The 25078-nt window shown below is 31.9% G+C and overlaps 2 protein-coding genes across 4 annotated transcripts; both read left to right on the top strand.

Moving 5' to 3' along the window:
- The first annotated feature begins 1190 nt into the window (after positions 1–1190).
- On the top strand, positions 1191–6010 carry LOC126732458 (14-3-3-like protein GF14 kappa). 2 transcript variants are annotated; one of them, XM_050435311.1, is made up of 4 exons: positions 1191–1741; positions 2400–2522; positions 4429–4545; positions 5690–6010. In XM_050435311.1, the coding sequence occupies exons 1-4, from the start codon at positions 1256–1258 to the stop codon at positions 5702–5704; spliced, it is 741 nt and encodes a 246-aa protein (XP_050291268.1). In that variant the 5' UTR covers positions 1191–1255; the 3' UTR covers positions 5705–6010. The 2 variants fall into 2 exon arrangements, with proteins under 2 accessions (XP_050291268.1, XP_050291267.1); XM_050435310.1 differs by having other exon boundaries at positions 1193–1741; positions 5684–6010.
- Positions 6011–22352: 16342 nt separating this feature from the next.
- LOC126732457 (cyclin-D4-2-like) lies at positions 22353–25078 on the top strand. 2 transcript variants are annotated; one of them, XM_050435308.1, is made up of 6 exons: positions 22353–22945; positions 23424–23510; positions 23630–23728; positions 23839–24040; positions 24132–24253; positions 24370–25078. In XM_050435308.1, the coding sequence occupies exons 1-6, from the start codon at positions 22613–22615 to the stop codon at positions 24616–24618; spliced, it is 1092 nt and encodes a 363-aa protein (XP_050291265.1). In that variant the 5' UTR covers positions 22353–22612; the 3' UTR covers positions 24619–25078. The 2 variants fall into 2 exon arrangements, with proteins under 2 accessions (XP_050291265.1, XP_050291266.1); XM_050435309.1 differs by having other exon boundaries at positions 22354–22945; positions 24391–25078.

The raw sequence follows: 25078 nt of genomic DNA, 5'->3' as shown, positions 1-25078 counted from the left end.
TATAAATTTATTGTATTGGACTAGTTGGGCTTGAGTTTACTCATCTAGAAGTGGAGTTGCTTGAACCCAGTCCCGACAATTATTTATTTAAAAAAAATCTATAATTAATCATATCATATCATAAAAGTTTGGTTTAAAAGACGTGGTTGTGTCAAGTAGTTACTCCCACTAATTAGTAAATTAATTATATATTTTTTGTTAAGATATATTTCCTCAATTAAAGGATAATATTTTACTTAAATTAAAATTTTATTATAAAAAATATCTATTAAAGTCCACACAATTCATGCTTTTGTTTTTATTTTTTTTCCCTCAAGTTACATTTTATTAAATTAATATTTTATTAGAATATTAAGTTATGAAACTTTGGACTAAGTAATAAGATTTAACAATGATTTAATTTAGAACTTAAAAATAATATTTTTATTAAAATAATTTACTTATTTTATAATTTATCGTTACTATTTATTTAATAATTTAGTTTTAATTATTTTAAAATTTTTGAGCTTTACACATGAGTCTAGCTTCCCACGAAATTATGCTGCACTAGTTTCTAAGAAAAATTAGATTTGCGTGCATTTGAGAAACAATTAAAAATTAAAATTATTTTACTATTCAGTTTATTTTTGCTATTATTTATAGACTTGATTGTACTTTTTGGTACTATTCATGCGTCCACTGTACTATTTTAACTAATTCTTACCTTTATCTACAGAACTTTTAGCAATAAGTTTTTAGTTTCACCAAAATAAGTGGTATCTAAACGCACCCTCAATCCAACTTTTATGAGAAATTATGCTGCCTTCACGGTGGACTACGTCATTAGTCTACCATTCTACTAAATGACTTCTTACCTATTTAAAATTGCTGAGTTAGTAGTTAATTATTATTTATTTTTTTATTTAATAATTTTAAACATGTTTTTTTTTTTAAAACTAATAATTTTAAATATGTGAAAGTTTTTAAGTGGAATAGATAATAAATAACGTGCTTCACGCAACCGTATTATATAATTTCTAAACTTTCACGTGCTTGGTTCGTATAGTGCTGTGATTCCCAAATCACAACCTCCAAAAAAGCGAGTAGGACACGTTAATCTCACTCGCGGAAGTACGTTGAGCGGTCACAGTCTCAAAAATCAAAAAAGCCAGCCAAAACCACCTTATATTCCTTCTCTCTCTCTCAAAGCTGTTCAAACTGATTTCCTTTCTCTCTCTCTCTCTCTCTCTCTCTCTTTTTTTCTGTGTTTAGTCCAATGGCTTCCTCACTGAGCAGAGAGCAGTACGTGTACCTGGCGAAGCTGGCGGAGCAAGCCGAGCGCTACGAAGAAATGGTACAGTACATGGAGAATCTGGTCACCGGATCAACGCCGGTGTCGGAGCTCACCGTGGAGGAGCGGAACCTCCTATCGGTGGCGTACAAGAACGTGATCGGCTCGCTCAGAGCCGCTTGGCGCATCGTGTCTTCGATCGAGCAAAAAGAAGAAGGGCGCAAGAACGAGGAGCACGTGTCGCTCGTCAAGCAGTACCGCTCCAAGGTCGAGGCGGAGCTATCGGAGATCTGCGCCGGAATTCTCAGGCTGCTCGAGTCGCACCTGGTGCCTTCTGCTTCCACCGGCGAGTCCAAGGTCTTCTATCTGAAGATGAAAGGTGATTATCACCGCTATTTGGCTGAGTTCAAGGTCGGCGATGAGAGGAAAGCCGCCGCCGAGGACACTATGCACTCTTACAAGGCGGCTCAGGTATATATATATATATATATATATATTTTTTTTTAATTTTTAAAATTTTATTCATTAATTTTTGAATTATAATTAAATAAAATTATTAAATTGTAGTCCTTATAGCTTTTTGCAATAGCATCAAACTACTGATTAAATTCATTAGTTATTAAGCTTGAGTTGGAACTATGTCTCCACTGTAAATATCATTTGTTAATAATAAACACATTGAATATAATTTACATTATGTCATTAATAAATGCGTACTATCTCTTCTCACTTGAATAGTGGGTTCCATCCTGAATTTAATTAATGAAATACGTTGCGGCGTATATCGCTTATCACTTGGGTAGAGATGTTAAGAGTTAATGTATGTTTTATAAAGTATTAGCAACTGACTTCGCAGATTGATTTCTTTTTGGAATTTACTTTGTCATTTAGAGTTTTATGTTTGCACAATTGCACCGATGCAATGGTATTTTGTGTTCCTCTCTCTCTCTCTCTCTCTTGTTGGTTGTTCTATAGGGTGTTTACTTTGCGTATTTTTGCTCAAAAAGGAAATTTTATTTGGATTTTAGGAAACTAAAATTTATATCTGCGCTTCGTTTATCAAGTTGAAGAAGTTTCATTGAGGCCTGCCCTCATTTATGTACTTATGTGATTATTTATTGGCTTGGAGGATATTGCACTCACCGATCTTGCTCCAACACACCCTATAAGGCTGGGGCTGGCACTTAACTTCTCAGTTTTTTACTACGAGATCCTCAATTCATCGGAGAAAGCATGTAACATGGCAAAACAGGTTTGCTCCTTTCCTATGACTGCTAAAAGTTAGGAATATATTTCTTTGTATCATCTTATGGCATGAGCATGTCTAACTGCTGAATTAAGATTTAAGAACCATCAAAGTTTTTCAGTATCTTTCAGGTGGAAAATCCTATTAATAGACTTATGGATTTTTTATACTCTGCTTCACTATCATGATTATGCCTTGGTCTATTTCCCTATTTGTCTCCTGGTATTTATCTTCTGTTTCTTGTATGACTCCGTGAATTCATACATGTACATGCTGCATTTCAGTGTTTGCACATTTTAATAATTAACCATGGTGCTACGTGCATCAATTGAAGAGTGATATCGAGGTTGCCTAATTTAATTAAGTATGACATAATATAGGGAAAACTAATATGCAATGTTTGAATAGAATTTATACTGGATTAATGTGACTTCAAATCTTGACCACGTTTTCAAAGTAAATTTGGATCCATATTTGGTTCAATCATTCTGTTCTAACAATAGGGTTCATATACAGGTCACTTGCATTGCAAGTACATTGTCTTCAATTCCAAAAGCCTGAACTGGTAGAATTCAGAAAGATGCCATCATCATGGATACCATTGGATCTTTCTTTTTCTTGGAAGTTTTTTTCCCCTTTCAATTTGGGCATAAAGTAGGATCAATATTGGTTCATATTGAATCTGAGAATAACTTCAACCACATGAAATGTTCCATATGTCCTAGGAAAACCCTAAGTGAGTTTAAATCCTAATGCGAATCACAATGCACGTCTCAAATTGTTAAAACTAGGCACTGCAAATTATTTCCATTCTGAGCATACCAATCTGCTGGAGGGATGTAGCTTGTTACTATTTGTGCTAAGGTTGGTCGGTGATTAAGAAATTGGTTAGGTTTTATTTATTTATTATTTTTTGGTGAAAGTTATGGTTGTTATGTGGTAATGAAGGGATGTGGCTTCTAATACACACACACACACACACACGATATTGTTGGGATGTGGGTTAGAAGGTTATATCATCAAGGAATTGGAGAATTAAACAGCTTATGGAAGATAAAATTATATTACTTAAAAAAAAAAAATTGGAAGATCACATGATATTGCTGGTACTATTGTGTTGAGGTTGTTCTGGTGTAAGAAATTGGTTAAGATAATCTTTTGGTACTTAAGCATGAAGGCTATATCATTTAGGTTGGAGATCTAACAACTTATGAATGATCACATTATATCACTTGTAGACTGGGGCCTGTACTGGTTTAATTCCAATGAAAACTGAAGGATTGATTTCAGGAAGAAGAAAAAAAAGGTCATCTATTCTTGTTTTGGGGTTTCTCTGTGTTCTATTTACTTCCTGGTTAATAGCAAAGCAAGAACATATGACAGACTAATTGTAAATGCAATGATCGGTCATGGGTGTCAGATTTTTGGCAGCATTTAGTGTAAGTATTCTTGAACTTCTCTACTGGTTATTTGGAAAAAACACTCTTTAGAAGAGAAGCTGAGGTTGATATTGAGCCCCTCAGTTGCACTGGAAAGAGTGACCAACTGAAGGTGCAAATTTAGCACATTAGGGATTGAATGATAGGCTTATGGAAGTTCATTTTTTGGGAACTAAATCAAGGTGTGATGCCTAAGGAACTTTGGAACTAATCATGGAACCAAAAAAATACAATAAAATTAAATAAAACAATCAAAAAGTTAAAAAAGAAAAAAGAAAGAAAGAATGAAAACTGCATGATAAATACATGGGACAAATTTTGGTCTATAGTAGATATGAAAGCACCCCTTTTCTTGGGCCACTTGCTTATATGATAAAGTTGAATGTTCTGCTAGAGGCTGAGTAATGGTAATCAGTTTTAATTTACATAAAATATTACTGATTTGGATGTTTAAACCTTGTATTTATCCACAGGCATTCGAGGAAGCTATTGCTGAGCTGGACACATTGGGTGAGGAGTCCTACAAGGACAGCACTCTCATCATGCAATTGCTGAGGGACAACCTCACTCTTTGGACTTCAGATATGCAGGTAAGTTCAACTTGAAATTAGAGGAGCATTTGGTCATTCTGGGGCAAAAAAATCATTAAACCTTTTATTTTTTGAGGCACAATCATTAAACATTATTACCTAGCATTTAGAAGCACAATCAGGCCTGCAAGAGATACAGGATGAAAAATTACAGAGCATCACTGGAATACCCTCTTGAAGACTAGAAAAGAAAAAAATCCTGATGGTGGTGTGATATAATTATTAAATGTAATGGAAAAAACAAAATGGGTTTACTAGAAGTGCTATATGGTACAAAACTGAATGGCTTCAATCCCTGGTGGTCTAGAGATATCCTTTTATTTTCTGGTAATGTTAATTTCGTATGTTGCTGTGTACCAAAATTTCTATTCATTCTGAGCATGGATGTGCCGGAGCGAATGGTGGCTCAGTTGGGTTAATCCATGTCCCTTAAGGCCCATGAAGGTTAATCAATGAGGCAGTTTGGAGAAGTGGAGAACAAAACTCTGATGAATTCCACCTGCCCTAATCCTTCAAAGCCTTTTGTTGTTGAAACTGCTAGGAAAATTTGATGACCATTGCTTTAAATGCTACAATGCATAAACATACCAGAAAAAGAAATAAATGATTGAATAAATGATTCTGAATCTAAAAGTGCTGAAATTGAAATAGAAGTTAAGTAGCCATGGGTATTACACAGCTTCAGGCTTTAGTCGCCAGACTCATAAATGTTCTCAATCAGTTCCTCTCTTCATTTACTGCTGATGTTCTTTCCCACTTCTTTTTTGATGTATGTTTTTTCTCATTTATCCCCTTCACCCAATGGCCACAATTTTGTCCTCTGTTGAACTAATAAATGCATGTTCACCCTCATGATAGTCTATGGATCTATTGACCCAATGGCATCCTTCAGCCAGTTGTGTTAGTGCCTTGCTTCGTAAATCCAAAGCTTTTAATAGGTGTGTGACTGGTAGATTGATCTGATCCAGTTTTGTTGTCCAGTCAAATTAGAATGGTTACTATATCTGGCCAATATTGGTTGTAAAACCAGGATTTTAATTTATACAATCATTCTAGTTTTTAAAGCCTGACAAATTACTTTATGGTGGACTCAAAATTGTAAAGTTTTCTAAACCAACGCTCTTTCTGCTTCATGCAGGAGCAGATAGATGAGGCATAAGGAATGGAATATTGTGCTCCTTGAGGGAGGTGGGCTTGAATGTCATACATTTTCTGTAACCTGCATAGCGCTGATCAAATGTGTCATTATAAGCATCATGTACTTGTGATGATTTGTATCTCATTTTATTTGTTTTATGGCTTAAAGAGACTTGAGAAGATTTTTAGGACACTAGCTCTACTTTTATTTTCCTATTGTCCCAAAGTCTCCAGTAGTATCAACTTGATGTGTGTGAATGAATTCTAATAGCCAGTGAATGATCTTCATTGCATATATTAAATGTCTTTGAAGATTGGAGTTTTAAAATATGTTTTTTTGGCCTTGAAGTTTGTCACTTAGACATTTTTTGGGGGGCTTGTATTTTAACCACCCCACCCTGGCCTAGCAGTTGGCAGTTGGTTTGGAGTCGCAAAATTAGACTTGGTTGAAGTTTATTACTATGAGTCTATGACCTTAGTCCTGTCACCTAGTACTGCAATTCCAGTTTAGTGTAAGTGGTCTTAGTCTAACTATTCTTCTTTCATCTTCTTCTTCTTCTTTTTATTTTATTTTATTTTTTATTTTTGTTAATAAATTGATAGTTGGGGGATGGGGAATTTGAAAGTTGATTCTCCTAGTAAATGAGAACCGGTTATGTCTCTAAGCTACCATACTCTTGGCATATAACTTATTCTTTTAAGCTACTTCTAAAGTTTTCTGTATTTTATTGTTTTAAGCCTTTTGATATAAATGCTGGATGTATATGTTCCTGGCACTTTTGGTAGCTTCAATGTTCCTGCATGCACCTATCCCTCTTTTGAGGAGGGGGGTTCCTGTTTTGCTGGGAGATTTGAATGATAATATGCCTAAAATTTGGCGAAATAGAATCCGTGAGTCTCCACACTGTGATACTGAAGGTTTGTTAAAAAATTATCATTCTTCTTGTTCATTAACACCTGAATATTGCCTAACTATGTTGATAATATTAAAAAAGTCACCCTCTAAGTTGGGTTTGTTTTTCATTTTCTCTTAACTCTCATTTGGATTTCATTGATACCTTCCATCCACGCACCTTCCTATAAAATCACGGTTTTTGTTATTTATTAGATTTTAAATATATTAGAAATAAAATTTCATCCTTACCAGCCGGGGACCATGTCATTGTACCCCATGTCCGAACTACCCCGTAGCAAACACTATTTACCTGGACTACTGCAAATAAATCCAGATTCATCCTATCCACAAACATAATCCTATCATATTTGTCAAGAATCTTCTATTTCAACTGGTATTTCTAATAAAGATGTTTATTGTTCAAATCATTCTTTCCTGTTGTTGTAACTATCAAATTATATATGAAAAAATCATATCCTATTTTCAAATGGGTAGATAGTGAGGAAGGAGGAAGATGGTGTTTGAACTGCATAACATTAGGCACCACAAATTAGGCATCACAAATGATTTCATTACCGTTAGGTTATTGCTTAATCTTATCATATTTTACTTGACTTGTTTGAATTTAGCTCAAATCCCCCAAAACTCCCAAACCCCTTTGACCAAAACGTCAATCAAGCAAAACCATCTCAATTTCTCAATTCTTTTCACTTTTTCTCACCATCCAAACACTCATTTTGCCCCGAATCTCATATTTGCACCCTCCTCCCTTTTTCATAAATTCGTGATGATCTTTCTGTCCATCCATTATGGTCTTGTCGACTCTGCCATATTTTGCAAGCTTCACAGCCTCTGGTTCACGAAGCCCCTCTTCCATGTCGACCTCACTTGCTAAAATGATGTTGATCCCAATGGGCTTAAAGATCAAGGTCCAATATGAGCTAGGCCATGACAGTTCAACATTACAAGGTAGTAATTAATGATATTGTCATTGAGCATTGCATTAGTAAGGCAAGCTACTACGATGCTACCATGGAGAGAGAATATCATATAAAGGAAAAGTTAAGGTTGATTATTTATTTATTTATTTATTTATTCCGTACAATAATTTTTAGTATATTTAAAGATGTATTCTAGTAATTTTTTATTTCTAATTTCTCTCAAAAATTTTGAAATGAGAAAAACAGTAAAATTATGCCATTTGTTTTATGGGAGTTAACGACATAGTCTGGACAGAGGTAGATAGAAAGGTAACTATATACAAAAATGAAAAGATGTAAACTTTAGTGAGTGCAAATCGTAATTTATCTTAAATTTAACTTTATATGATGATGGTCCATGCAAATTAAAAACTAGAGCCAGTCTTTTTTACTAGCAAGTCCTATGCTACCTTGAGTATTTTTATTTTAATGAAAATTTTCACCTAGTTTTAAATCCATGCACGTTTAATTTCTGTCACCCACCAAATTGTTAGAGCTTGAAATGGATGCCATGTGTTAATCAAATATAAAGGCTGCTTTGTATTGCACAATAATTTGTACTTTGTGTAATCTGGACTTGGTGCCGGGCCTCCTGGCCTGCATTGTTAGTGACATTTCTTCTCATTGTTTGACTACTCAGATGATTTAACGATGGTCAATTTCTTGTCATAGTATCATCAAACTCATTGTTATAATTGTTTTTGTAAGAAAACTTCCCTTTCGAGGTAGTGGGGTCACTTTGAATAGCAAACAGCAAGGCTAGGAACTTGAAGTAGCTCAACTATCTTTTTTTTTTTAGCTCAACTATCAAGAATGAATTAATAGTCATATACTAAAATCTATATTAATCAAGGATGTTAAAATGGAAAAGGTTCTTCCTAACAAGTCTTTAGCTGCTATATTGATTTTTTCATATCAATGCTCCGCACGTTCTAATCAGCTCATTTATCAAGGAGATGTAGACATAAAACAGGCTTCGGAGGACCAGATTAATCATTGTTGTTAAAACCAATTAGCAGATAAGAGTCTCTTTAAATCCAAATCCATTGGAATTATTTCCTGTTCAAAGGGTCCAACTTCATTATTCCCTGTTCAAAGCAATCATGTTTAAAACCATGCAGTTTCACTTGCTAAAACATCCTATGATATGGACCCATGACTTTCTTCCCTGCTGTTTCTGCTAGTTTTTGGCACCATCTGATTCTTTTTAGGAAAAGAAAAGTGTATATTACTAGAAAACTTAGGGGTGTGGGAATCAAATAACAAAGCTGTCTAGAAACATTACTAATTAAGCATATTTTATCTGGTGGCAACTGGTAAGTAGCTTGACCCCTAACCTATGTCTTATAGTTTTACTTGGAAGCTATGCACATTACAAGGATTAAATCTTTTCACCCTTTTCATGAATTGAGAAAGTTTTGCTTGTCAATAAAAAATTATTGAATAAAATAATGGTTAAATTTTGGAACAAATAATTTATCATATGCATCGTAGTGATAATTTATCAACCAGGACTATTGTGAAGTTTATGTGTGGTTGGGATTCATTAGTATTATTTTTGTCTAAACTATTTGAAATATAGCTGGTAAGTGCCATTGTATGTAGCTTCCGCACTCAATGCAATCTCATATCTGGTTATAGAAGGTTTAGAATTTATAATTCACAAGTGACACAGCAAGAGGGAGACAAATATACACCTGTAGATGAGAGAGAGAGAGAGAGAGAGAGAGAATGGAGGGGGTGTGACTGAGGACTGAGGAACCATTCTCGAGAGCTCGAATCTCAAACGAAAAAAAACTTAAAAGAATGTATTTGGACCACCATGCCATGCAGGTCCAAGAGGGACTTTGCCAATGGGATATGAAGCTACTTACAAAGTGAGCATGTTAAGGCTGCGATTAAAATTTCTAATACACGTGATTTGGGACGTGTAGTAAAGTAAATAATATTTGGTCTTCGGGAATTTTTGGGAGCAGACCCGATGAAAAAAAGAGATGGTGGAAACTGGAAAGGTGAATAAGTTTCAAAATGAGAAAGGGATTAGAGCATCTCTAGGAGAAGAAAAGGGTTAGAAATTTGTGTTAGCTAAAGTCTTAAAAAGATAAAGAGCACGTGTCTTTTAGATCTCAAATAAGAATGAATTATTTCATGAAGGCAGGGTTAAGCATCATAGTTCAAATTAATTCTAGGCATTTTAGTCTCTTTTCTTACTGGTTGCCTTGTAAGAATTGAGAAGCTGGGATTGAAATTGTCATGCTGGTGTCTCTGCATTTCACAATTGTGACAACTTCATGTTAATTTGTTGTTAATGTTAAATTAATATTGAAACTGAATGTCCATCCCATAAGTGGAAAAAAAAAATCCGTCATAACATCTAATTTTCTTACACCCTCTATTTTCCCACAGACCAAGACCATGAGGAAAAAAAGTGTTGTTATATTTACTACAGATTATATTATATATACTAGTTAGTAGTATGCCTATGTGATGCACATATTAATTTAAATTTATTTAAAAATATTATTGAAACTTTAATGAGCTACTTAGAAACTTTACTAAAGTTTCATCTGGATTAAAATTTTGAAATGCAAATATATTGAGTTACTTGGCCTAAGGATAGTATTTACTTTATAAGTTTTATTATATTAAAAAATAAAATTTAAATTTTATTTTAAAATTCTTGAAATTTTTTCAAATATAATTTTAGTTTTAATAGAATTTAATTTAATTTAAAAAAAAAAACCTAGCTAATAGAGTTTTACCTAGAGTGAACTATAGTTGTAGTAGAATTTTAAATTTTTTGAAAATTAATTAATAAGTTTTACCTAAAATAAACTATCCTAATTAATAAGAATTTAGCCATTTGTTGTAGAGATAAATTTGATCAAGAATAATATATAAATTAAAAAATAATAATTGAAGTATGAACTATATCTTATAAATAAATAAAAATATAATCATATGTAAAAGGAAAAACTTATTTTATTTAATAAAATATATCTTGTTTATCCTTAAAATACAAATTACAACTATCCAAAGTTTATCCTTAAAAGCTGATAAGGATATTTCATAAAAAAATTAAAATTTGATAAGGATGTTTCATAAAAAAAAAAATGATAAGAATAAAAATTTAGGCAATAGAATATTAGTTAGAATATAATCTTTTTTTTTTTTTTGAAAGGTAGTTAGAATATAATCTTAAATTTCTTGAACTCAGATAATAGAGGTTTACCTAAATGATAGTATTTAATTAATTAGGTGAACACGTGACATGTTGGTGGAGTATAGGGTGGAGCAGGAAAAATGGGACAGAAGATTTGGATTCTTACCTAAATTAAACTATCCTTAAATCTTACCATCAATTTAATAAATATATCATAACAATTAATATAATAAGAAAAAAAACTAACTTAATAATTAATGTGAGTAAGATAATAGAGTTTTACCTAAATTAAACTATCCTTAAATCTTACCATTAATTTAATAAATATATCATAACAATTAATATAATAAGAAAAAAAAACTAATTTAATAATTAATATGAGTGTAGCCTTTTGTCACATAGAAGAGATAGCCACTAGGTGCAACTATGATTTTTAGGAGCTAATTTTTATTATATAATATATGATATGATATTGTACAAATTAACATGACTTTTTAAATACAAAACAAAAAAAGTAATTAAGAAATTAATTATTATGTTGATGCGACACCAATCACATTTACTATCATGTGTGTGATGTTAGAAATACTACAAATTTTATTATATCAGATTTACAAATTGATGTGACATTAATCATATAGAGTAATTCTAACATATGTTTGAAATGTGTTCTAATGATTGGTGACACATTACATTAGTTTGTAATTTCTGTGTAGTAGAAATTATAAATTAATAACATTTAAAAAAAAAATTTAAGATAGAAATTATACTCTAATCCAATCTAAGTGTATATGGGTGTGAAGATTACTCCTAAAGACTTGAACCCTGACTTTTACCTCCTTCACCCTACAAAAACTTGCATTTATAGAGTAATTATCATGCCAAGGGTGCATGATGATAATAACATCTTTAACATAAGACATTTGTTAATAGATAAGGAGCAATAATTGTTTTCTTCCAAAGAGTATTATTAATTGCACCACTGACACCCTACCAGTTTTATTAATAAAAATTTTACAATTAAAGTTTACACAAATATTTGTCTTAAATGCATTTTAACTCACATAAATATTTGCTGCCCTCTCTCTCTCTCTCTCTCTCTCTCCTTTTGGTGGTGGTGGAGTCGAGTGCATCATTGATTTGGGATTATTTTGGAGTCAAGCGATCTTTGATTTAGGATGGTGGTGGAGTCGACCACACCTTTTTTTTTTTTTTTTTTTGAGAGAGATAATTACAACATGCTGTTAACTCTACAACTCGAACCTTTCCCCCCTAGACCTCCAAGCACTTTGTGCATGGGGAGGTGCCAATTCAACTACAAAGCCTTTGGCAGTCGACCACACCTTTGATTTGGAATGGTAGTAGATTTGGCATGGACGTCTGAGTTAAATAAGAATTTTAAAGGCTAGTGCTTTGCATTGTGGATGGAAGAGTATTTTTGGTTTTGTATATAGTTGAGCTTTTGAAAAAGTTTGTCTAATATTTTTGTAAGGATTGAATTTGGATTGAACCTAGTATAGAATTGGGTTTTAGCCCAACAAGCCCAAACAATGAATTTGTAGAGTGTGGGTGAAAGAACTAGTCCTACTCCAGAAGAAAGACAATAAAAATTGCTGAATTAAGATCATTAAACACAAGTAAAATGAGAAAATCTGTCCTCGACACGGCTTGAGGAGCTTATGTTATAATGTCTTGTTTATGAACAAAGTTACAAAAGTTCACAGTATTATTACAAAGATTTCTTGATCTTTTTCTTGTCCTTCTCCTTTAGGCCACCTTCCCATACTATATACTACAATCTTGGTATCATCCCCACCATACACGTGTAGGTTAGATTCTAGGAACTCCTTCTTGTCCCATCCAACACCTCCCAGAACCATCAACTAGTAGCTGTAATGCTGCTTGACCACTGTTCAGGTATCACCTCCATATTAATGCGGTCAGAGAGTTAGTTGGGAGGCATTTAATGTGGAGGTAGCAGCTTTTGAAGATATTTGTTGCCTCCCCTTTGCTTATCTCTTATCCAATGTCCGACTCTTAATTGTGATGCAACCTTGAAGAGGGTCCAGGATGATAATACATTCTTATTGATCTCGGATCTCTGTTTCCGAAATAACTTTTCTTCTCGGACGTATTTTGGACTATCACATACAATTTTTATTCATTCTTCTTATACCATTCCCATTATAACTTTATTTGATCATCCTTGGATTGGTTAATATCCTCAAATTGGGCCATAGGCCCAATTCATACAGTTTTAATAGTACCTTCTAGATAATTGTCCCCCACAATTTTCTTTTTAAATCCAATTTTCAACAAAGCGCATTGAGTAAATTGGAAATTCGTTAACCGAAACTAAGGCATACATCATGTTAATATATTGTTAAATTAAATTTATTAGAATTGAATGTCCATCTAGTGCATGGAAAGTATTCATTCATTATCTTACCCCTCTCTTTTCTTAGTTATTGCAAATTTTACTGCGTATGTCATATATATTGGTGAGTCAATTTTTAAAACACAAAACTAAAAAGTAGTTAAATTTTTTTTGTTCCACTCTTTATTTTTTATTTTTTCACCAACTTTTATTTCATTTAGTGTTTCACTTTATGCTTCACAAATTGTAATATGCTATATGTCTTTTTTTATATTTAATTTTAAACTTTGATTACTTTATAAGGAACAAAAAAATGCATGAAATACCACAATAGGTGTAGCAAAAAGTGGAACATTAGAAGTAGGTCGAGGATTATCATAAAGATATAAGTTAAAACTCTATCACATTTATTTAAAGAAAGTTTTTATGGGAAATGAAAAAATGTAACTAATATTTTGACAGCTTTTTTCATTTCCCATAAAAGTGATATCAAAACTTTCCTAAAATTGATTATTAACAAGTGCCCTAAGGGCACTCGTTAGCATAACCCTATTTTTAAAAGTAGGCTAATGATTTTTATTCATTTATTTATTATATTGTTGATGTGATAATGATCGTATTTATTGTTACGAGAGAGAGAGAGTCCTTGAATGCTAGCTAGAACAGATGCCCACTGCGACATAATCTCCCAAAAAAAAAAAAAAAAATCATACATCAAGCTTCATTTTTTTTTTTTTTGAGATATCACATCTTTCAATGTTTTATGGAAAAAGTTAACGGATGCCCTAAGGATATTAGTTTAGAAAATATTTTAAAAGATTTCTATTGGAAAAGAAAAAAAGAAATTAATTTTTTTTACGGCTTTTTATATTTCCCATGAAATTGGTGTCAAAACTTTTTAAGAATAGTTTATTAATAATTGTCCTAAGGGCACCTGTTAACAAGACCCATGTTTTATAGATTACTTGATGTAAACTCCAAATTAAATATATAGGAAACATAATGACCTAATGTACATAAGAGTTTTTTATTTTATTTTTTATAATTTTTTTTATAGATATGATATTATTTTAAATCTATAGTATCCGCTCCATGATGATTGCTCTTTATTATCAGGCTAAGATACCGATTAATTTTTAATGTAGGTGGGAATTGTATGTAAGAGTTTAGTACTACTATTTTATAGTGATGGAGCTATACTTAGACGTGGGGGGGACAGTGGCCTCCCCCAAATTTTTTTCAAATTTTTTTTTAGTATATATATGTATGTATGTATGTATTAATTTTAGCAATTTGTTTAAATAAATTTGCACTTTGCCCCCCCCCCCCCCCCAACAATATTATTGATCATTTTAAAGGCTATAAAATTTTTTATTTATCTAAAATCTGAAATAAATTTAACAAGCTCAACAACAAAATTTATCAATAGAAAACTTAAACCCAAACAACACCCCAAAACAAATCCACGCAAGAAAAAAAAAAAAAAAAATCCTAAGCTGATATGCTACTTGTATTTATGCTATATATGCTACTTGTATTTATCTATAAAAAAGAAATTAAGAGGAATTGAATTTAGATATGGATGAAAATTGAATGAGATAGGGTTAGATTTATTTATTTATTTTTTGAGAATGAGATAGGGTTAGATTATGAGTGCCTTGTCTCTGTTCGGAAAACTTGCGTAAAAATGGGGCAAAGGCATTTTATCATCCTTAATTGGGTGACGACAATGCTCATGAGAGAGAAAAAAAATGGTGGTGGTAAGAGTACTAAGAAAGACAAATGTACTCAGTGATAGTCCTAATTAGTAAGGTATATATAAAATAAATATATTATATATGTGTGTGTACAGAAGAATATAATGAACTCAAATGTGAAAGAATCTTGATGCATTTCACGTTTATTGAGACATGATAAGATATATTTCCTGGGTCATGGCATAGCCAACCCAAGCAAGGCATGCCATTAACTTCAACAAGGGAATAGATTGAGTATCAAAGATGAGTACCAAGGCTATGTATCGAGGATGGGGAGACTGATACTCACCATTATGAGGAGGAACGATTATGAGCCCAATATCTTGCCATAATGTAGGCAATACCCCCTAATTATAAGCCCTTAAGATGGTTAAAATCAAGGAAACCTCACTAAAAGAGGTTTATATATAGGAAAAACCCAAATTAGAAACGAATTAGAGAAAATTTCTCCCATATTTCATTTTTAGGCTCCATGTTTTGGCATAAAATCCACCTTAGTTTGTAGGTGTTCATGATCCAAATTGATGTGCATTAACATACACACACATTTAGGGTTAGGTTCAAGTTACATATGATGTAACTTTTTGCAATGTTATATCACCCTATAATTTTTTTATTGAACAAGTATTTTAGCAAATTAATCATTAAATTTCATTGTCTTATACTATTTATGCTTTCAAAGAATCAAGATAATTGGATATCAATAACTATTTCATTATAAAATGATTAAATTTCAAGATTTTTTTTTTAAATTTTAAATTATACACCATACATGAATTTATGAATAAAAAAGAAAATACTATTCAATTAACACAAAATTTAAAGAACATTTTAAAATAGATGGAAAATATAATCTAATAGTAAAATTATCAAATTATTAATCTTTTATATACATATATATATATATATATATACACACACACACATGTGGCCATCTCGTCGCTAGATGTGAAGGGTGTACTCGGCAAGAGATTATGTAATATAGTGAAAGTGAGAGAAGTCAAGAACTCTAATGATCAAATTCAGAGAGAGACGATTAAATTTGGTCATTTGATTTGATGATAGGACTGTAAGAGCATTTGTGGGGCATAAAGAGGAAAAAATGACAACATTTTGTCCATTGGTTATTTCTTAATTCTTAACACCGAAAATTCGTAGGTACTTTCGAAGTATGGAAAAATAATGTTCTTTTCTCTCATATTTATAGTGGATTCCACCAAGAATTTAAAGAGTGGACCTCACCATAAATGTGATAGAAGAGAACACCATTCGTTGTACTTTGAGAGTACTTGGGATTTTTTTTTTTGATTAAGAGGATATTGCATTAAAATTAACTAGCCATAAAAGGTGATGTTTTGGTTGAAAGCCTTAAGGAATACAACCCAGCGGCATCCGCATTTAAAATATTACATAAGCCATCATTAGGCGGTGCATCAAGCACTACAAAAGTTCCAGAAAAAGAACAGCCCGCTCTAGCAAGATTATCAGTACATCTATTCGCCTCTCTAAACACATGAGTACTTGAGAATTATTCTCTCAACACCCTGATTTCACATTTTAAACTTGACCTTGACCCCCACCAAAATCTTAGAAGTCAATTTACCACACACCTTTTTTTTTTTTTTTGAGATGAATTAGTTGTTAAGTTAGAACACAGGGATTTGGGTAGTGTACTAACGGCTTATTGAGACTAAACTCTGACCAAAGGTAATCTAACAAAACGGCCTAAGTCTTGTTAGACTAGAATTTACCACACACTTAAAGGTCATAGCGAACGCATTTATTGCAATTTCATACAATGCATATAGCATACGGATGTAGGACACATAACACGTTTTGTACATAGGAATAGATTCATTAATGAAATAATTATTATACTGAATCAACATTCAATTGTTTATTCTGCCAAAAAAAAAAAAAAAAAAAAAATTCAATTGTTTAGTTATATTTTCTCAAAAAATAAAAAAAAATTGTTTAATTATATTATACTATTGTCTGTCTTGTCTTAGCACTTAGGTTCGAGTTGTGCAGGACGCATTAGTACTAAGGTTGGCGGGACCATTTAGAGTGGAGGTTAAACTTGTCACAGTGAAAAGTGACCTCCCTCAAGCTTTTTTGCTCTCCTCTTCATTGTCTTCAAATATTCTCTAACTATTTAGTGTTTGTAACAGTACAAGATTATTTTAATTTTTGGCAACGTTCTGAAACAAAATTATTTATAGCCTTATATTATATTATATAAAATATTTTGATTTTGTATTTATAATATAATATACTTATATACTATATATGGAATTTAAGATATGATCACCCAATTTATAGAAGAATTTTAATTGATAAAAAAATCTAAGATTATAATAAAAAATATGAAAAGCCTGATGTTTAATATAAATAGTAGGGTAAATTGTAAATTACATTCCTAAAGTTTGGGGGTGATTGAATTTTACACCTTAAAGTTTTAAAAATTGAATTTTACCCCCTGAAGTTTGGGGGTGTTTGAATTTTACACCTTAAAGTTTTAAAAATTGAATTTTACCCTCTGAATTTTGAGGGTGTTTGAATTTTACACCCTGACGTTTCAGAATTTGGATTTTAATTCATATATTTTAGGAGTGTTTGGATTTTACTCCCTAAAGTTTGAAGGTGTTTAGATTTTACACCTTAAAGTTTCATAATTTTGGGGTGTAAAATCCAAACACTCACAAACTTTAAGGAGTAAAATCCAAATTCTAAAACGTTAGGGTGTAAAATCCAAACACCCTAAATTTCAGGGGTAAAATCCAAATTCTAAAATTTTAGGGTGTAAAATCTAATCACCCCTAAACTTTAGGGGTGCAATTTACAATTTACCCTAAATAGTAAAATATGGAATTAAAAAAAAATATTAATTTTGATGATTTTATTGTCATAATTAATACTATAAACATTGGTATAATAAACAATTATCTATCTATACTATTAATAAGAGGATTCCCCTGTTTCGTCTTTAATTTTTGGTGTACTAAAATATCCTTATACAAATTCTGAAATAACATACCCTTTAGTTTTTTTTTCCCTAAAAAAATGCAAAAAAGGTTAAAATAATAATATCATCTCACAAACAAAAGGAAAAAAAAAATGTTATTCTCACCACCTATTTGTATTTAAATGTTTGATTCCTATCTGTATTTGTTATCTATTTGAATTCAAATATTTCAATTATCTTTATAAAAAAAAAAATACCAAATTACTTCTTCCAAAAAATATTAAAAGAGTAATACTACCTCACAATCTCACATACAAAAGGGGAAAAAAATGTTATTCTTACCACCCATTTGTATTCAAATGTCTAATTCCTATTTGTAAAAATACAAAATTATCCCGAAATTACTTCAAAAAAAAAAACCCCACTACCTCATGTAAAAACTACTAATTCTTATCCCGAAATTTTTATGATTTTTTTTTTTAACTCTTTAAAACATTCCAAAATTTTTGTTATCCATATTCTATACAGTTATCACAAATCCTCACAAATCCCCATCCATCCACACTGATATATATCATCTTTCTTTTGCTTAAATCTCAATTTTTTTTTTTTTTTTACTTATCACAATTCTTATCCCAATCAATAAATTCAAATGTCCTATTGGGTTTGAACTTCTTACGGTTTTCTATCTCAATTTTAAACATTATTCCATGATACCTTACCTCTTTGTTAAAAAAAAGGAGTAATAAAATACCTATAGTTATTTATATATATCACTTTTAGACATTATAACATTAAACCAAAAAAAAAAAAAAAACATTATTGCACACGCAAAGTGTATGTGATGAGTCTAGTAGTGTCAATAAGAGTATTAAATTTTTGTAAGTTGAAGTATTTTTGTATAGTTATAATACAATAAAAATGTACTTTTAAGAATATATAATCATAAACAAGAATTTTCTTTTTCTTTTTCTTGTTTAAAATATGTATGTACATAAAAAATACAGTATTATGTGTATATTTTACTAACCACGATTACAGGTTCTATTCTTTGTTATCACCAAATAGCTGAATATAAGAATTTTTTTTTTCTCTTTACGAAAGAATATAAGAATGGTTATTTCATTAATAAAACTTATTGTATTCCCCCTCATACTTGTTCCTATTTCAAGATAATTATCATTCTAATGTAACGTACTTAAATATATTTGTACTTTGAAAAAGTGAGAAAAAAAATAAAGTTTTAAAAAGCTATACATAAAAGCTAAAAATAGAGCTTATAAACTCATACCAAACAGACAAGAATTAGAAGCATCAAAACAAAATTTATACAATAGCTCGATGAAAACGCCTCACAACAAAATCCATGAGAGAGTCGCTACAAGAATTGTTTTCTTGGAATACATGGGATATCATGTCCCAACCCAACCTTATCAAGGGAAAAATATACCCAGCACCAAGTATATGTTTCCTCTCTCTCATAATTGGTGGATCCTACTAAGAAGTAGGATCCACCAATTGTGAGAGAGAGAAAACATATTACCGGTGCATGGTATAACTCCTCCTTGTCAAGAGGGACCTACCATACATCATCAATAAGCAATGTTAACTTATGGTCCTCTTTATTTATTTTGAAATGGAGAAAATTGGTTTGAATTTTATAGTAAAGATCTGGTTAGAAATGATATGCTCAGTGAAATAAATTTTAATTTCGGACCTACCTCACTTCGCTTGAAATATCACTAAATTAGAGGTTTTTTTTTTTTTTTTTTTTTTTTTTTTTTTTTTATATATATATAAATTTTTAATGTTGTTTAGGACAAGATGACCTAAGGACTCCAGTTTCGTTTTACATGGTTTTTCACAGTTTCGACTTTGCTATTAATTTCTCTTGTTGATGGTGCATACTACAGAAATGCTACATCAATTTCCATGGTTCAGATAACTCACACAACCACGGACGATAGAGATAAATTTCTTATGTATTGCATTACTCATGGGTGGCTCCTTTTTATAGCCGTAGCCATTACTCCAAATGGCTGTTACAACCTCTTGGAATAATGCCTATGCATTTCTCTGATTCTCTCTATTGGCAAAGGGAGAGTTATGCCCACAATGGAAATTCTTCCTTTTGCTAACAAATTTAATATTTCAAAAAAAAAAAAAAATCTAAAATTCAATGAGTTAGACTCTTTCATAGTTTATTTACTGTTCTTTGAAAGGGTACTAAGAGCTTGTAGCTTAACTATTAATTATTGAATTATTAAGAAACACAAATTCACTTTCTATTGATGTCTAATAGAAGTAACTATTCATCATTTCAGGAATAACATAATGTGATACTCCATCTTCTCACATAATAATGAGTTTTAATAATTAAAGTTACGATGAAATCTATTATTCGTGCGAGAGAAGGAAGTACAATGGTACGTTAGAACTATCAAATAATTTTCCATCTAATAGGACTATTCAGGCTTGAAACTTTGCCGCATTTCAGGAACCTTTTTTTTTTTTTTTGTTTGGAGAACTTTTTTCAGGAACTTGATTCAATTTTGCAAGACCTTTTTCCACAATCATTTGAAACCTTCCCTTGTTGGCTACATACTGCTTGCAATTTCCTTTTTGGTCTTAGTCTTGCCAAATGAGTTCAGGAACCCGACCCAAGTAAACAATTAACTATAGTGCTTAATTCTTTCTCAAAAAAAAAAAAAAAAAAAACTATAGTGCTTAATTCATTTTTATTATTATTATTATATTTTAAAAGTAGTTGAGGACTTGAGGCCACCCCTTGAAATTATGGTCAAACTTAAGGGGCATATTGATATTGGAGAACCCATGTCCCCAATAAATGACATGTAACTGTAAGTATGCTCAAGCTACATCTTTATGTTTCACACATTAAATATGTAGTCTCCCATTTTCCCTACTCTATTTCATTGAATCATAATTACATCTATCTCAAAAGAAAAATATAATAATTCATAATTGCATCATCTGTATTCTGAAATCAAATGCACAAATCATACATCCATCCAAAAAAAAAAAAACATTAACCCACATTCTTAGCATTTAGACAATTTTAAGCGCCGTTTAAAAAAAAAAAAATTGTTTTTGTTTTTTGTTTGATGGACACTTCTACTCAGTCATCATCCCCCAAATTTTCCTTTTGGTTTTTAATCCCCATGTATTATTTGTCTATTAGACTCCAACTACCTTCTATTATTTGTTTGAATTTTGGATGGAATATTGGATTTTTACAGCTCATTAGCTATTATAATCATGAAACATAATGGTGCACGTGTAGTTACATTGCTATGCCTTATTTATTTCTTAGAATGGCTTTCAAGAATACTCATCCTTTTAATAACAAAATAATAAATGACTGTCTCTCAACAAAACAAAATAATAATAATAATAAATGAATGATTTCTCATCAATTATTATGCATTTTTATTGTATAACCCTAACTGTCTAAGCAAAAACTCCAACCCAAAATATGATATACGTGCCAAATAAGTGGATGGGATACTATTTAGGGTTGTCTTAAATATAATTGTATTCTAGTGAAAACACAGTTGCATCATTTTTTTTTTGGTAATAAAATTGAGGTGTACTATTGTTCTAATTAGCACCATTTAGTAGAAATGTACAATCGAATTTTGTGTTCTTTATAGTATGAGTTGGATCGTGAGTTGGATTTTTTATTTTTTGCTGAGATATTGAGAGTTGGATCGAATAGAGATTCTTGTTGTCACGGTATGTCACATAAATAATATTGCATACTTAAATATGGGCTCATACTTAGTCATGAAAATTTGATCACCCTCATCATATATATATATATATATATTTATAATTTGATAATTATAATGAGAGATAAATGATTTGAACTATAAATATATTTGTTTTTTTTTTTTGAGAAAAAAATATAAATATTTTTGTTGGAAATACCAATATGTGTCAATTAGTTGAGTTGCAAGGCTTTTGATACACGCATAATTATCTTACTATTTTTTGTTTCTTGTTATCTATATCTATGTACGTTTTATGTTTTATGCTTATGCCCTCGTTGCAAGTTTCATATTGCTCCCCTTCCAAACACCTTCACTAACACTTTTTCTAGTATTTTAAAATGTCCTCCAAAATACATTTTCTTAAATATTTTCTTGCACTTTTATTGATTAATCATTCACCATAACTTTACTCATTTTGTTCATTATTAAGCACCCCAAAGACAAAATTGACACACCATGAGGTCCATGACACACATACATGGCTAATAATCACCCAAATCACTTTATTTTATATTTTTATAATTTGTTAATTCAATATATTTACTTGGATATATATATATATATATGTATGTATATATATATTATTGGGAATTTTATATTCTTGCCGTCAGCCCCCTCACCCCAACATTTTTTTTGGTTAGATGGACTTTCCTTGTCCTTTTTTGTGTTCTATGGCCTACAAAAAATATGAATCCACAACCATATAGATATAGACCCAAAATGTCTCGCATACCCTAAAACTAAACTTTCATTTCCTACATATAAAAAAGCTCCTTCCTTTGTCATTCTCACAGTCTCATCTTCAACCACCCCCCAAATCTCACTCTCTATTTTATACTTTTCACTTGCTCTCTTCTGCTATTGTCTTTACTGCACAATGAGGAGAGAAAAATAAAAAATGCTCACCCTTGCAAGCCACAATCTTTGATAAAAACTTATTCAAGAACTCTCTTTTGATGAGATTTTCTTGGGTTCTGAGAGATTTTTGAGGTCCTTTCAATGGCAGAAAGTCATGACTGTTCCACCTCAAGCCTTCTCTGTGCAGAGAACACCAATCCTTGTTTTGATGATGTTGATGGCAATGCCACAGATGGGTTTGGGGTTTCCCCTTCTTGGAACCACCAAAACAATCACACACACAATAAAGACTCGATTTTTGACAATATTAGATCCGAATCCTTGGAGCGTTTTCCTCTGCAGAGTGAGGAGAGAGTGAGGGAGATGGTTGAGAGGGAGAGAGAGCATTTACCCAGAGATGATTATCTCAAGAGACTGCGCTGTGGGGACTTGGACTTGAGTTTTAGGAGAGAGGCTCTTGATTGGATTTGGAAGGTTGGTCTAATTGATTTTTCTCAAATGGTTTTTGGATTTTATCCCATTGATTGTTGGTTTGATTCTCTTGCGGTTTTTATGAGTATTTCAGATTTATGCAACTGTGTTTTTGTTTTCAAGAACATGTTATGGTTATTACCAAGACAAATTTCTTAACAATGTTCAATTTTCTCATAGAATTTCATTTTCATTTATGAAATGTGTTTTCTGTGCTTTCCCTTGTTTAATCAATTTCTAAGTTGTCTATGAATCGTATGTTCATTCCTTTAACAAGTTTTGTGTGGTAACTCGAATGCATTGTTTAGTTTGATTTGAGTTTTCCTTCTATCTTTGCCATTCATTCCCATTTTGACAAATTCTTGGTTTATTGTTTCTCTTGTGACAGATTGATAATTTGTTCATCTAATATAATCTCTTTCTTGATTCATGAGAGGGTCACTTCTCTTAGTGACTGGGTTTTGTTCATTGTGATCAACAGGCTTATGATCATTACAGTTTTGGACCATCAAGCCTTTGTCTATCCATGAACTACTTGGATCGCTTCCTATCAATTAATGAATTGCCAGTAAGTTCGGACATTGAAAGCAAGTATGCCTGTTTCTTTGATTTTATTCCTATTATTGTGTTTCCTTATTGATTATCTCTATCCTTGATGTTTGTTTACCATTTTTCTTGGGCATCTAGAGAGATAAAAGTTGGGCTGTGCAATTGTTAGCTGTAGCTTGTGTGTCATTAGCAGCCAAAATGGAGGAGACTAATGTGCCTCAGTTGGTAGATTTACAGGTATAAAATTCATGTACAATAATTTGAAGTTGTTGGTTGGGCAATTTGATATGTTCTGAATTTGGTATTGATTTGATCCGGTTGCCTTTGTGATGAATGATTGCGTGCAGGTGGGAGAACCTAAGTTTGTGTTTGGAGCTAACTCTATACAGAGAATGGAGCTTCTGGTGCTGGGCACATTGGGTTGGAGGATGCAAGCTCTCACCCCTTGTTCATTCATTGATTACTTTCTAAGCAAGATTAACAAAGTTCAGTATCCATCAATATTATCCATTTCTAGATCAGTACAACTCATATTAAGCACAATCAAAGGTCTGTCCCCATTTGTTGTGTTACATTCTGTTCTTGGATGTTCTTGAGGATTAATGGGTTTGATGCAGTGCTGGGTGGGAATTGATTGCAGGTATTGACTTCTTGGAATTCAGGCCTTCCGAAATTGCTGCAGCAGTGGCCATTTCTATTTCAAGGCAAATTCAAGAAGTGGACATTGATAAGGCCATGTCCTGTTTCAAACATGTAGAAAAGGTAAAACTGGTGGTGCCCGCTGAAATAAACCCAGGACAGGACATACCTACTTTTGCTTATAAAAAGATTTTGCCTTTTATATTTGTTCCAATTTGATGAGCTTATGAGAAATTTAGTTTATGTGTGGGGTTTTACAGGAAAGGGTCGTGAAGTGTCTTGAACTGATGAAAGATTTGTCATTGATAAGTGGGTCTGCGAATGTGGCAAGTAACTTAGCTTCGTCTGTGCCCCAAAGCCCTGTTGGGGTTTTAGATGCTGCTTGCTTGAGCTATAAAAGTGATGAATTAACAGTTGGGTCATGTGCAAATTCTTCACATAATAGTCCAGATACAAGGGGAAGACACCAGACAGACCATCTAAAGTAGAATTCAAGTCATGACATGTGAATTTTTATCCTTCACACCCTAGTCCAATCAGTTCGGTTGAATGGGATTTTTGGTGTGGTTTTGGAAGTGCCCCTTTTGTTACAAAGGAAGAGAGAGAGAGAGAGAGAGAGAGAAAGAGAAAAAAAAGAGAGTTTTGAATAAATAAATTAAGGTAGAAAGCAATTAAGGAGGTGTCATACTTCTTGCATGAGAAAGAAAGTCATTAGCTATTTATAATCACAAATTCTGAGACAGCCATTATATATTAGGAATTGGTGGTGGTTGTCTTGGTGGATTAGTATGTTTTTAGAAAAATACAGCTTTTTGTTGTAGCTTCCATTTCAAATGAGAGAGAAAAGGAGGTGAGGGAGATATAATGGAGGGAATATTTCTTAAATTTGTTTTCTTTCTTCCAATGAGAAATAGAAAAATATCCATCAATCAAGTTTTGAAACAGAAA

Source organism: Quercus robur, chromosome 6 (genome assembly GCF_932294415.1).
Source record: "Quercus robur chromosome 6, dhQueRobu3.1, whole genome shotgun sequence".
Lineage (NCBI taxonomy): Eukaryota > Viridiplantae > Streptophyta > Magnoliopsida > Fagales > Fagaceae > Quercus > Quercus robur.
This window is presented reverse-complemented; position numbering and strand designations above follow the sequence as displayed.

Bases quoted from the DNA above. Each gene is read 5' to 3' on its own strand.
- LOC126732457 (XM_050435308.1), top strand. From the start codon at position 22,613: ATGGCAGAAAGTCATGACTGTTCCACCTCAAGCCTTCTCTGTGCAGAG. The intron at 23,511-23,629 runs GTAAGTTCGGAC...TTGGGCATCTAG, and splicing joins TATCAATTAATGAATTGCCA to AGAGATAAAAGTTGGGCTGT. The intron at 24,041-24,131 runs GTCTGTCCCCAT...AATTGATTGCAG, and splicing joins CATATTAAGCACAATCAAAG to GTATTGACTTCTTGGAATTC.
- LOC126732458 (XM_050435310.1), top strand. From the start codon at position 1,256: ATGGCTTCCTCACTGAGCAGAGAGCAGTACGTGTACCTGGCGAAGCTG. The intron at 2,523-4,428 runs GTTTGCTCCTTT...ATTTATCCACAG, and splicing joins CATGTAACATGGCAAAACAG to GCATTCGAGGAAGCTATTGC. The intron at 4,546-5,683 runs GTAAGTTCAACT...TGCTTCATGCAG, and splicing joins TTTGGACTTCAGATATGCAG to GAGCAGATAGATGAGGCATA.